The sequence below is a fragment of the Antechinus flavipes genome, chromosome 3 (assembly GCF_016432865.1).
Source record: "Antechinus flavipes isolate AdamAnt ecotype Samford, QLD, Australia chromosome 3, AdamAnt_v2, whole genome shotgun sequence".
In the NCBI taxonomy this organism is placed as follows: Eukaryota; Metazoa; Chordata; class Mammalia; order Dasyuromorphia; family Dasyuridae; genus Antechinus; species Antechinus flavipes.
Genome location: NC_067400.1, coordinates 252,666,485 through 252,680,988, shown reverse-complemented (window position 1 = coordinate 252,680,988; position 14,504 = coordinate 252,666,485). Strand labels below are relative to the sequence as shown.

General features: G+C 34.5%; 1 protein-coding gene across 2 annotated transcripts in view; it reads right to left on the bottom strand.

Annotated features, from left to right (window-relative positions):
• Positions 1 to 14,504, bottom strand: part of RUNX1 (RUNX family transcription factor 1) — a 318,640-nt gene that overhangs the window by 85,396 nt on the left and 218,740 nt on the right. For both annotated transcript variants that reach the window (XM_051984902.1, XM_051984903.1), the window contains one exon: positions 14,249 to 14,353. In XM_051984902.1, the coding sequence (XP_051840862.1) occupies positions 14,249 to 14,353 (105 nt within the window). The remainder of the gene's footprint in view (positions 1 to 14,248; positions 14,354 to 14,504) is intronic.

Sequence of the window (14,504 nt, the reverse complement as noted above, 5' to 3'; positions counted from 1 at the left end):
GATCAAGGAAGAACAATTAAGATACTTTATAAAACTGGAGAAAGAAGTTTCAGTGGCATTCTGAAGAAGATTTAAAAAGATAGAGAAAGAGGAAATGAGGAACTGAGCATAGATGATTTTTAAGATTAGGTGAAAAGGGGAAGACAGAAAAAGAATACTAGCTAGTAGGGATGGCATGAGGAATATTTAAAAATGGGGAAAATTTGTGTGTTTACAAAGAAGCAGGGAAGGAATTTGGAGATATGAAAACATTGACTATTAGAGGGAATGGCCAATCTGTTGGAGAAAGTGGAAGAGGAAGGAATCCAGAGTGCATATAGAAGCACTGGCATTGGCAAAAAGAAAGACCACAATACATGAGATTGGAGTAAAGGAGATGATAGTGGGAAATGGTATCAGAGAGCAATAAGGTGAGGAGAATGCAAAGAAAAGACATTTCTGACTTTGGTTGCATCTGTACGAGGAAATGAGCTCTTTGGCTAAGCGAAGAGAAAGAGTGTTGTGGGAAGCTTGATGATGTAAAGGGTTTGGAAAATCTACTATGGTAAGTGGGTAATGAATCAATTCAAGAGGAGTAGAAGGATAGCATTACCACAGTGAGGAATAGATTGAGATTAGATAAGAAATTTTGAGTTGATCCAATCTGCATAGTTTTGTAATTTTCCCTAGCTCCATTCTTTAACACAAGAAGCAGAACAAAAAATACAAAACAACAAACAAACAAACAAACAAATATAGTTGGTTAGCATACTACAGGAACCATATTTGGCATAGAAGGATCAGCAGTAGGATAGGGGAACAAATAATTTGAGATTATAAAACAGAAGAAAATTGAATGAAGAATCTTCAGATTGAGAAGGGAAGACAACATAGCCAGTGCTTGTCTTGGGAAATTACTAAGGGGTAGAGAGAGAGTTGCAGTCTCAATGAGGATGAAGACTAGTTTCAGGAGGAAGCCATAAAGTGAGATGGAATGTCAAAATGTTATAATCAGATAAAAAAAAATATGGGTATTCGACATAACTGAAATAGAGTGAGAGATTAAGTTATTTTAGTGGAATAGGTCTCAGGATTAAGAAATAGATTAATTGAGGGAGAGGACAAATCAATCATTAAATTCATTAAGGAAGGAGAGAGAATATTCTAAGGGTCAGCATATAATGACCAGGATCTGTATTGAATGATAAATTTAAATAGTATGAACCTCAAAGAATTAGAGGTAGTAGAGTGACAGTGTTAGAAGGAGACTCTGGAAGTGACAGTGAAGATTAAGAAGTACTCCTTTTCCTCCACCATCACTAGTGAATGGAAGAATAGAAAAGAAAGTGTAACTAGGATTTTCTGTCTCTTTCAGCAGTTAGACTGCTAACTTGTTAAAAGCGTAAGAATATGATAAAGAATGGGGAATTTTGTGTTCTACAGAAAACATTTAATGTATCAGAGTTCCACAGAAGCTTGCAAGAAGAAATTCAACAACATATTGGAAAAACATTCTGAAAATTATACCCTAAACACGAATAAACTGAATTATTTGAAATGTTAAATGCAATATAATTGTCAAAGAGCATGGATAATCTTAAATAGTCCTCAAAGCAGTCAAGAACAATTAACACCATAAAATACAAGATAAAGTGTCAGATGTACAGTATCTTGACAACATTCTATTGCTAAAGAGGAAGAAGAGTCAAAGAAGGAGATGTCTATTAGACCCTTTTATTGTTATTGTTACCATAATCTTTACTATGTTCTAACAATAAAATTATACAGCTTAGCCAAAGTCTTTATTAGTAGAGGCATAAATATAGTTTTGTAAAGTATGCCCTGTTCTAATGAATATGCTGATTGATATATTTCACATACTTTGGTTCTTGGTCAGCTTGGATATACACAGCTCAGATGCCCTTGCCTGTGTTAGAATAGTGCTGTCACTGCAAATGCAACATTTGTCAAATCCATAAGTACTTTATTTTGGGGAACAAAACAATTTAGAATTATTTTGTCCTACTGATTAACTAGTAAGAAGTCGAGAACATCTCTAACTCAAAATATAGCAATTTCAGCACAAAGATGTTCCAATAATGAACCCTTAAAATCAGAATATCATTCAAAACTAAGTACAATCAATAAATTCTATTTCTTTTGTCTCATTTTATCTAGGTTTATAACTCAGCTCAGAAATTTAAATATACAATGCAAAAAAGATTATTAATACAGCATATTCCAGACAGAGTATTTTTAAAAGGCCTTTATACTATAATAGTATATGGTCTATTTAACATGTAAATATTACATATTATATAGTATATGTATATACTATATAATAGTAGATGGTTTATTTAAATAGACTTTATTTTAACTTAGCAACATGTTATCTGTTGAGAAGACTTAGAAAAATTGTAATCCTCTTCACTTCATTTTTGGAAATGATCAATGTCAGAATTTGCTTTGCTGTGCTATTCATGTTTTTTAAATTGTTCAATTTGGGGGAAGGGAAAATGAGAGAGGCGGATAATAGATTCATTTAAATTAAATATATATACATGTATATATATTTATGTATGCATACACATATTCACACATACATATTTCACTCAAGAAAATTAGTGACCTAAAAAGAGAGCATTTTTCAGTGTTTGAAAATAATAATTTTGACCTCACCATCAGGAATTATGAATCTAAAAATTTCAGGCACAACATGACCATTGTGAAGAACTGTTTTAACCCGAGGGCAGAATTTGTCCCCAGAAATAGTCAATATTTGCTTTATTAACCTTTTGAATTTTTAATTAAGCATCTCAATGTTCTAGATGTTATGGAGACCTGACTAAACAGATGATGAGTTATGACATCAAATGCACTGCCCCAATTCAGCTCACTAGGAGAAATGCCCAGATCGGTCAACTGGGGACAGTGGTTCTTTTTTATTTTTTAAAAGCCAAAGACCATATTTGAGTGCAACAGAACTATTCAAATGGTTCAGTGAAAGAAATATATGTAGGCATTTATGTGTCTATTTTATTATTTCCACACAATATGGCCAAACCAAATTCCAGGCACATGAAATTATGATTGCTGTTTTTTTCATTACTGAGGGGAAAAAATACAACCCAACTCTCAAACATTGTACAGTTCAGCTTCATCCATAAACCTAATAACAGTGATAAAAGGGATGAGAGAATGGTATTTACCAGTTATATTGTTGTGGGCCAAAACTTTAAAGTTAAAGCAAAGTCTCTTTTAATGTGTTAATGACATATTTCACTAATTAATGGTTTCCATACATACTAACAAATAGATTACTTAGAGTTGTATATACATGAAACTTCCTTATGTGTAAGATTCTATCTATGTGCTTTCCCCTAAAATCAGTTGAAGTTTTATACAAAACAAAAAACAAAAAAAAACACTTTATCAGAGCAAATATTATGCTACCAAATAACAGGTCAATTACTGTAAAAAAGGCATGAAAAGTTCCTGCTGTCAAGGAATTTACAATCTAATAGAGAAAGAGTACATAAAAGGAAGCTAGAACCACTGAAGGGAAATTGGGAGGAGATGGTACAAAATAGTCATAAGAAACCAAAGACATTAGCTAGAAAATCTGAGCTCTTAATAAAGCGAGACCTTGGGAAGAGTTCATTGTTCTACTCTTCAAAAAGATAAGATATTAGGCACACTCACTAAAAGAATAAGCACTTATGTGGTATTTATTATGTACTAGGAAGTAGGCTAATACATGTATTTTACACATTTTAAGATTTTTGTAACAAGGGATAACAATGTAGAAGTATTTCAAAGTGTATGTATAAAACTATCTTAAAGCTGGGAATTTACTTTCCCCCAAAATATAATTTGACAAGAAAGACTGTAGAAGTGCCTCATAGCTGAATTAATTGACCTTTTTCCAAATCTTTCCAAATCTATTATTATCATAAATTTTAAAATAAGATCTACAAAAACACATTTAAAACTACGTTAAGTAGTAATCTTACTTTGTCCTTTGGCTGGTTGACTAAAGATAAATAGACCAATAGCATTACTTTCAAAAATTAAACAACCTTATTAAAATACCTCCATTAATAAAAGATCCAGTAATTTATCTTCTTTTTTTTTTTTTTTTTTTTTTTTTTTTTTTTTTTTTTTTTTTTTTAATTTTTTTATTTAATAATTACATTATATTTACACTCATTTCTGTTCCGATTTTTTTTTCCCCTCCCTCCCTCCACCCCCTCCCCTAGATGGCAAGCAGTCCTTTATATGTTGGATATGTTGCAGTATATCCTAGATACAATATATGTTTGCAGAACTGAACAGTTCTCTTGTTGCGTAGGGAGAATTGGATTTAGAAGGTATAAATAATCCGGGAAGAGAAGCAAAAATGCAGATAGTTCACATTCGTTTCCCAGTGTTCTTTCTTTGGGTGTAGCTGCTTTTGTCCGTCATTTATCAATTGAAACTCAGGTCTCTTTGTCAAAGAAATCCACTTCCATCAAAATATGTCCTCATACAATATCGTTGTCGAAGTGTATAATGATCTCCTGGTTCTGCTCATTTCACTTAGCATCAGTTCATGTAGGTCTCTCCAAGCCTCTCTGTATTCATCCTGCTGGTCATTTCTTACAGAACAATAATATTCCATAACATTCATATACCACAATTTACCCAGCCATTCTCCAATTGATGGGCATCCATTCATTTTCCAGTTTCTAGCCACTACAAACAGGGCTGCTACAAACATTTTGGCACATACAGGTCCCTTTCCCTTCTTTAGTATTTCTTTGGGATATAAGCCCAATAGAAACACTGCTGGATCAAAGGATATGCACATTTTGATAATTTTTTGGGCATAATTCCAGATTGCTCTCCAGAATGGTTGGATTCGTTCACAACTCCACCAACAATGCATTAGTGTCCCAGTTTTCCCGCATCCCCTCCAACATTCATCATTATTTTTTCCTGTCATCTTAGCCAATCTGACAGGTGTGTAGTGGTATCTCAGAGTTGTCTTAATTTGCATTTCTCTGATCAATAATGATTTGGAACACTCTTTCATATGAGTGGTAATAGTTTCAATCTCATCCTCTGAAAATTGTCTGTTCATATCCTTTGACCATTTATCAATTGGAGAATGGCTTGATTTCTTATAAATTTGAGTCAGTTCTCTATATATTTTGGAAATGAGGCCTTTATCAGAACCTTTAACTGTGAAAATGTTTTCCCAGTTTGTTGCTTCCCTTCTAATCTTGTTTGCATTAGTTTTATTTGTACAAAGGCTTTTTAATTTGATGTAATCGAAATTTTCTATTCTGTGGTCAGTAATGGTCTCTAGTTCATCTTTGGTCACAAATTTCTTTCTCCTCCACAAGTCTGAGAGATAAACTATTCTATGTTCCTCTAATTTATTTATAGTCTCGTTCTTTATGCCTAGGTCATAGACCCATTTTGATCTTATCTTGGTATATGGTGTTAAGTGTGGGTCCATGCCTAATTTCTGCCATACTAATTTCCAATTATCCCAGCAGTTTTTATCAAATATTGAATTCTTTTCCCAGAAGTTAGGGGCTTTGGGTTTGTCAAACACTAGATTGCTATAGTTGACTATTCTGTCTTGTGAGCCTAGCCTTTTCCACTGATCCACTAATCTATTTCTTAGCCAATACCAAATGGTTTTGGTGACTGCTGCTTTATAATATAATTTTAGATCAGGTACAGCTAGGCCACCTTCATTTGATTTTTTTTTCATTAATTCTCTTGAGATTCTCGACTTTTTATTGTTCCATATGAATTTTGTTGTTATTTTTTCTAGATCAATAAAATATTTTCTTGGAAGTCTGATTGGTATAGCACTAAATAAATAGATTAGTTTAGGGAGTATTGTCATCTTTATTATGTTCGCTCGGCCGATCCAAGAGCACTTAATATTTTTCCAATTATTTAAGTCTGACTTTATTTGTGTGGAGACTTTTTTATAATTTTGCTCATATAATTCCTGACTTTCCTTTGGTAGATAGATTCCCAAATATTTTATGGTATCAACAGTTATTCTGAATGGAATTTCTCTTTGTATCTCTTGCTGTTGGGTTTTGTTGGTGATGTATAAAAATGCTGAGGATTTATGGGGATTTATTTTGTAGCCAGCTACTTTGCTAAAATTATGAATTATTTCCAATAGCTTTTTGGTAGAATCTCTGGGGTTCTCTAGGTATACCATCATATCATCTGCAAAGAGTGATAGTTTGGTTTCCTCATTGCCTACTCTAATTCCTTTTATATCTTTCTCGACTCTTATTGCCGAGGCTAGTGTTTCTAATACGATATTAAATAATAATGGTGATAGTGGGCAACCTTGCTTCACTCCAGATCTTACTGGGAAAGGTTCCAGTTTTTCCCCATTGCATATGATGCTTACTGATGGTTTTAAATATATGCTCCTGACTATTTTAAGGAAAAGTCCATTTATTCCTATGCTCTCAAGTGTTTTTATTAGGAATGGATGTTGGATTTTATCAAATGCTTTTTCTGCATCTATTGAGATGATCATGTGGTTTTTGTTTGTTTGGTTATTGATATAGTCAATTATGTTAATAGTTTTCCTAATATTGAACCAGCCCTGCATTCCTGGTATAAATCCTACTTGGTCATAGTGTATTATCCTGGTAACAATTTTCTGTAATCTTTTTGCTAATATTTTATTTAAGATTTTAGCATCAATATTCATTAGGGAGATTGGTCTATAATTTTCTTTCTCTGTTTTCAGCCTACCTGGTTTAGGTATCAGTACCATATCTGTGTCATAAAAGGAGTTTGGTAGGACTCCTTCAATCCCTATTTTTTCAAATAGTTTATATAACATTGGAGTTAATTGTTCTTTAAATGTTTGGTAGAATTCACATGTAAATCCATCTGGTCCTGGGGATTTTTTCTTAGGGAGTTGATTGATAGTTTGTTCTATTTCTTTTTCTGAGATGGGACTGTTTAGGATATTTACTTCTTCCTCTGTTAGTTTGGGCAAGCTGTATTTTTGGAGGTATTTTTCTATTTCATTTAAGTTGTCGAATTTATTGGCATAAAGTTGGGCAAAGTAACTCCTAATTATTGCTCTAATTTCCTCTTCGTTAGTAGTGAGTTCTCCCTTTTCATTTTTAAGACTAACAATTTGATTTTCCTCTTTCCTTTTTTTAATCAGATTTACTAAGGGTTTGTCTATTTTGTTGGTTTTTTCATAGAACCAACTCTTAGTTTTATTAATCAATTCAATAGTTTTTTTACTTTCAATTTTATTGATCTCACCTTTTACTTTTAGAATTTCAAGTTTAGTGTTTGACTGGGGGTTTTTAATTTGTTCCTTTTCTAGCATTTTTAATTGCAAACCCAATTCATTGACCTTCTCTTTCTCTATTTTATACAAATAGGCCTCTAAAGATATGAAATTTCCCCTTATTACCGCTTTGGCTGCATCCCATACATTTTGGTATGATGTCTCATTATTATCGTTTTCTTGGGTGAAGTTATTAATTATGTCTATGATTTGCTGTTTTACCCAATCATTCTTTAGTATGAGATTATTTAGTTTCCAATTATTTTTTGGTCTACTTCCCCCTGCTTTTTTGTTGAATGTAATTTTCATTGCATCGTGGTCTGAAAAGGATGCATTTACTATTTCTGCCTTACTACATTTGAGTTTGAGGTTTTTATGTCCTAATATATGGTCAATTTTTGTATAGGTTCCATGAACTGCTGAAAAGAAAGTGTATTCCTTTCTGTCTCCATTACATTTTCTCCAGAGATCTATCATATCTAGCTTTTCTAGTATTCTGTTTACCTCTTTGACTTCTTTCTTATTTATTTTCTGGTTTGATTTATCTAATTCTGAGAGTGCAAGGTTAAGATCTCCCACTATTATAGTTTTACTGTCTATTTCTTCTTGCAGCTCTCTTAGTTTCTCTTTTAAGAATTTAGATGCTACCCCACTTGGTGCATATATGTTTAATATAGATAGTGCTTCATTATCCATGCTACCCTTTAGCAAGATATAGTGTCCTTCCTTATCTCTTTTAATTAGGTCAATTTTTGCTTTAGCTTGATCTGAGATCAGGATGGCTACCCCTGCTTTTTTGACTTCACCTGAAGCATAGTAGATTTTGCTCCAACCTTTTACCTTTAACCTGCATGTATCTCCCCGCTTCAGGTGTGTTTCCTGTAAACAACATATTGTAGGATTCTGGCTTTTAATCCATTCTGCTAACCGCTTCCTCTTTATGGGGGAGTTTACCCCGTTCACGTTTATGGTTAGAATGACCAATTCTGTATTACTTGCCATCTTGTTAACCCCGGTTTATGCTTTCCTCCCTTCTTTCCCCTTTCCCCCCCTTCCAAGTATTAAGCTTGTGAGCACCCTTTGCTTCTCACAGCCCTCCCTTTTTAGTGTCCCTCCCCCCGCCTTAGAGTTCCTCCCCCTATCTTACCCCTTTCCCTCCCAGTTCCCGTATTCCCTTCCGCTTAGCTTATTCCTTCCCTTTCCACTTTTCCCTTCTCACTTTTCAATGAGATGGGAGAAGTTTCACCATAGATTGAATATGTCTTAAGATTTTTCACTTAAAGCCAATTCTGAAGGCAGTAAGATACCCACTATATTCATCCCCCTCCATTCTTTCTCTCAGATATAATAGGTTTCCTATGCCTCTTCATGAGATGTACTACCCCCACTTTACCCTTTTTCTGGTACAATGTCCTTTCCACATCAATTTCTAGAACAAGGTATACATGTATTCTTTATACATCTATATAGTCAAAATATAGTTCCCAAGATTAATCTTTACCTTTTTAGATTTCTCTTGAGTTCTATATTTGTAGATCAAACTTTTTGTTAAGTTCTGGTTTTTTCATCAGAAATAGATGAAATTCGCTTACTTCGTTGAATGTCCATCTTCTTCCCTGGAAAAAGATGCTCATTCTCGCTGGGTAAGTTATTTTTGGTTGCATACCAAGTTCCTTAGCCTTTCGGAATATCATATTCCAGGCCCTTCGATCTTTTAATGTGGATGCTGCCAGATCCTGGGTGATCCTTATTGTGGCTCCTTGATACTTGAATTGGGTTTTTCTAGCCGCTTGCAATATTTTTTCTTTCACCTGAGGGTTCTGGCATTTGGCCACTATATTCCTTGGTGTTTTGATTTTAGGATCCCTTTCAGTGGGTGATCGATGAATCCTTTCAATGTTTATTTTTTCCTCTGTTCCTATGACTTCTGGGCAGTTCTCTTTGATGATTTCCTGGAAGACAGTGTCCAGGCTTTTTTTTTCATCATGTTTTTCTGGGAGTCCAATGATTCTCAGATTGTCTCTCCTGGATCTGTTTTCCAGGTCTGTTGTCTTCCCCAGAAGGTATTTCACATTTTTCTCCATTGTTTGAATTTTTTTGGATTTGCTTGACTGATTCTTCTTGTCTCCTCGAGTCATTCAATTCCACTTGTTCAATTCTGATTTTCAGTGAAGTATTCTCTTCACTCACTTTTTTAAAATCTTTCTCTAATTGTCCAATTGAGTTCTTTTGTTCTGTGGAATTTTTTTCCATTTCGCCAATTTTGTTTTTTAGAGAGCTGTTTTCTGTTTCCAGTTCACTAATCCTATTTTTCAAGGATTTTACTTCTTTATCCACTCTCTCTTTAACTTTCTCCAGACTCTTTTCCCATTTTTCTTCTAGCTCCCTTGTGAGAGCCTTTTTAATCACTTCTATGAGGTTCATCTGTGCTGAGGAACAGATGATTTCCTCCTTTGGGGAATCACCTGGGGACTGCCTGTTTTTAGTCTCCTCAGGATTTAGAGTCTGCTCTCTATCTGTATAGAAGCTGTCAAGGGTTAAAGTCCTCTTCAGCTTCTTGCTCATTCTGTCTATTAATCAGAGATAAACTACCAAAGAAAAACAGAAAAAACTGGAGTCTTTCTTTGGGGGGGGGGGCTGGGTGTGTTATCGAGCTTCCTCTACAGACTGCAGGTGGCAGTAGTGAGGCACTAGCAGGACTGTGCTGCGCCTGCGCTCTGAGATCCCAAAGCGTGCTGAGTCACTGAGGGGGGGGAAGGGGGGGGGGCCAGGTCCTGAGAGACTCCAGCTGTTTGGGGTTGTGTTCTTCAGCCCCGGTGTTTTTAGCTTCTCTGCTGGGCTGTTGACTTGCTGCAGGTTCCAAACCTGTAGCGAAGCTCTCCCCGCAGAGACGGCTACGATCACTCCCCACCCCCTCTCAGCTCTGCTCCCGTGCTCTCACTGCCGCTGCCCTCAGCCTGCGCCCGATCTAAAACCGCCCCAGCCCTCCAGTAAAGACAGACCTTTCTTGGCGGATCTCAAGGATGGCTTCTCTTGGTAACTATTTGTGGGTTTTTTTCAGTCAAGCATTGATTCAGAGGCTTGTAATGAAGTGGATAGTGAGAGAAAGCGCGGAGCTTATGCAACTGTGAGCCTCCTCTCCGCCATCTTAACCGGAAGTCCCCAGTAATTTATCTTCATAGCTTTTACCTGTATTTAAACATTATGGTAGGCATATAGCCCTTTCCTGTGTTTAATAAAAATCTTCCTTGCTCTAATTTATAAATTTTGTCTTGTTCAATCTTTAGAGATAGAGAATAATTTGCATTTATCTGAAGTCACTAATCTCTATATCAGTATATCAACACACGTGAAAGAATGCTCAAAATAAACAGTAATAAGAACTGAAAATTAAAACAATTTTAAATTTTCACCTCATCCTATTAGAATGGCACAGATGACAAAAGGTGAAATAATAAATATTGGAAGATCTATTAAAAAGAAAATACACTGTTGGTGGAGCAATTAACTTGGCCCAACCTTTTCTGGAAATCAATTTGTAATTCAACTAAAATAAATTTAATCCAGAAATGTCACTATAGTTAAAAGTGAATTGGTTAATAACCCTTTAATAAGCACCTACATATGCCAAATACCATGCTAAGTGCTGGGGATATAAGTAAGAAAAAAAAAGTTCCTGCCCTTTAGTAACTTACAGTTTAATAGGGGAAGACAGTACTTAAAAAGAAGCTAGAAGAAAATAGGAGGAAGTGGTACAAAATATTCATGAAAAACCAGTAAAATTAGCTGGAAAAATCTGAGTCCTCAATAAAGAGAGACCTTGGGAAAAGTTCATTATTGTACTCTTTAAGAGATGAGAGGTAGCTGAAGGTGCTAAGGAGGTATTACCAATCAAAGCCGAACTAATCTCTAGATGATGGGATATTAGACATATTTCCTAAAGACATTAGATGCAGAGGAAATAGTATATATATGAAATTATAGCAACTTTTAAAAATAGTAATAGTAAAGAACTATATTCAGAATGAATGTTTGTTGATTATGATAGGTTGAACAAAATGTGTCTTTTGTTATAAGAAGTGACAAAAACAAAAACAAAACCAAACTTATATAAGCTGACACAGAATTGAAAAGGCTGAACCAGGTGAACAAGTTACACAATGACCATAGTAATTTAAAATGTATCTTTATCGAAAGACTACAACTCTGTTCATTGTAGAACTATTCACAATCATGACTTAAGCAACAGAAGTGGTGAACAAGGGATGTAGAATGAGGCATACATTTTTAAAAATGATCACGGTGATGATTTACTTTGATTGATTATGCTTATTATTATAATTTTATTAATTACATGGCAGTGTTTTAGGGGATCAGTCACTGAAAACTGATGGTAATCTTTAAATTAAAAAAAAAAGATTTGTTAAAAGTGTTGTATCCTTAACCAAAAAAATGGAAGCTAGAAGAAGAATGATATGATAAGCCACAGCCAAGCATGTACATATTACAAGGGAGGAACAGAGATAGAATTTCAAAGAGGGAAGAGTCTAGTCTGTAACACAGCTGGGAATTTAAGGCATGAGAGAACTTGGAATATTGCTCTCCAGTAACCCTTGCCATGTAGGCAGTAGAACATAAAAGATTTATTCTTTTCATGAATTAACAGATTGCTTTGCATTCGTATTCCTATTAGAATATAAAAGACACCTAAGGAGAACATCCACTCATTGGTGTCTTTAGGTCTGCGGGAATATCCTATCCCACTTGCCACATCTTGGTATCATCTCCACAGAGAAAAGGAGAGATAAAGAAATCTTGGTGCTCAAGTGAAACAAGGCAAGAACTAATAACAAGAATCTTTGTCCTATGTTAAAAACAACTATATCCTTACAAGCTACATAAGCCTGCTTTTTAACCTTGGTTTATATCAAGAGAGTTATTTTCTTCATTCCATTAAAATAACAACAACTAGTATTTATATAGCTCCTTACTATGTGCCAAGAACTATGTCAAGCTCTTTACAAATTATTTTTCATTTGATACAACAACCCTGTGAGGTAAGTGAGTACTATCAGTATCCCCATTTTACACTGGAAGAAAACAAATAAGCAGAGACTTGCCCAAACTATTAAGTGTTTGAGATTGAGCTCAGTTCTTCAAGGTGCAAGGCCTAGCATTCTATCCATTTTGCTACCTATCTGAGCTCAGGATGGTTCCCTCAGATTTCCAGGATACATGAATTAGGAGAAAAATATAATGTACTCTATTTTCGATATGGGGAGTTTGAGATATGTTTGGGACATTAAGAAGAACATGTTCAATAGGAGCCTGGTGATGCAGAAATCAATAGAGAAAAGTGCTGGATATAAAAATATGAGACACCTTGTTAAAGCTGATAGTTGAATTCATCAAAATTGATGAGGTCAAGAAGAAAGAGTATAGAGAAAGAGGGGGAGATGGCCCAAGTCAGAGTCCTGTACTATATTCACACATCTAGATAGGTATGAAAATTTAGCAAAGGAGACTGAAAAAGGTTGTTTACACATGCACAAAGATGAACATGATAAAGCAAGGTTACAAAAATCCAGGGAAGAAAAAGTAACCAGAGGGAGGAAATAGCCAACAGTATTGAATGATTTAGAGTTGTTTAAAAAAAAAAAAAGGATAAGGACTAAGAAAAGACCTTATTCATAAAGAGGTCATTGGTGACTTTATAGTTTTAGTTGAGTGTAGGGACTACAATTCTAAGAATTCTAAGAAGTTGAGAATAGATTGGGAAGTGAGAAAATTAGTGTAGATGGATTTTTTTCTAGTTTTTACTATGAAATAAAGGAGGTAAAAGAGGATAGTTTAAGGTGATAGTTGGGTAATAAAAGCTGTTTTATCTTTTTGTTTGTTGTTTGTTTTGTTTTGTTTTTAGAATAGTAAAGAAGTTGATAAGGAAGAAACCAGTGAATGAAAAATCAAAAATTCAGAAGAGGGGGAATAATCTTATGATAAGGGCAAGATCCTAAAGGAGACAGGAAAGGATGGTATCAAAGGCCCCCTTTAAGGTGATAGTTGGGTAATAAAAGCTGTTTTATCTTTTTGTTTGTTGTTTGTTTTGTTTTGTTTTTAGAATAGTAAGGATGCTGATAAGGAAGAAACCAGTGAATGAAAAATCAAAAATTCAGGAGAGGGGGAATAATCATAAGGGCAAGATCCTAAAGGAGACAGGAAAGGATGGTATCAAAGGCTATTGCTGGAAAGGAGAAGAGCCCATTTTATCCTCTGAGACTGAAGCTGAAGAGGAAAGAATGAAGTCAGTCCTAAGCTTCTAGTTTCCAAACTAAACAAACTGAAGTTCTAAAAATTTCTTTCACAAACACATTTTTCTTCATCTATATTCTGTCACTTTTCTCTAAAAACTCTTCTATTTATTTACCTCCAATTCAAAAGAAGAAATTCAGAGTAGACATAAAGCAGTAAAGTTTTTATCAATGTAAAATAGCAAAGTTTATTCTCTGATATTGCATAGAAGATTCTGGTTAAAATATCTCAGTACACATTTTAAAATTAATAATAGACCAACACCACTGATATATTGCATTGATCTATGTTAAATTTCACCTCTCCTGTGTTTTAATGCAGGTTCTACATAATTTTAAGATGTTTTGGATGAACAGTTTCTCAAATAAATCCCATCCCTTCAAGAAGGTTATAGTCCATTGGTTTATCTCCTGATGTTCACCACTGTTCATTTATATAATATATTTGAAGAATTAGTATTTAGAATGGACTTGCTTTAAGTCCAGGTGACTGATTTACTCTATGCCCCTTTGGATGTCGGTGAAGATTCAGTTTCCTTTAAAGTGATACAATACTTGCTAAAGCCACAAATAAGGACCAAATTCTTCAATGGGTGAAATACTTAGGGAATAGGTAACTTACTTCTAGGCTCCCGAGGTCCATCTACAGTAATTTTGATGGCTCTGTGGTAGGTAGCTACTTGTGGTGGATTTGTGAAGACAGTGATGGTCAATGTGAAACTTTTTCCTACAAGAAAAAAGAGAACAGTGGAATTATATTAATAAATATGTAATCACCACATTTGCTAGGGATTAATTATCACTAATTTTTGTTTTCTAGCACAGAAGCAGAAATAACAATGCAACTTTACATTCAAGCAACTGAAGCTTCATGTTTA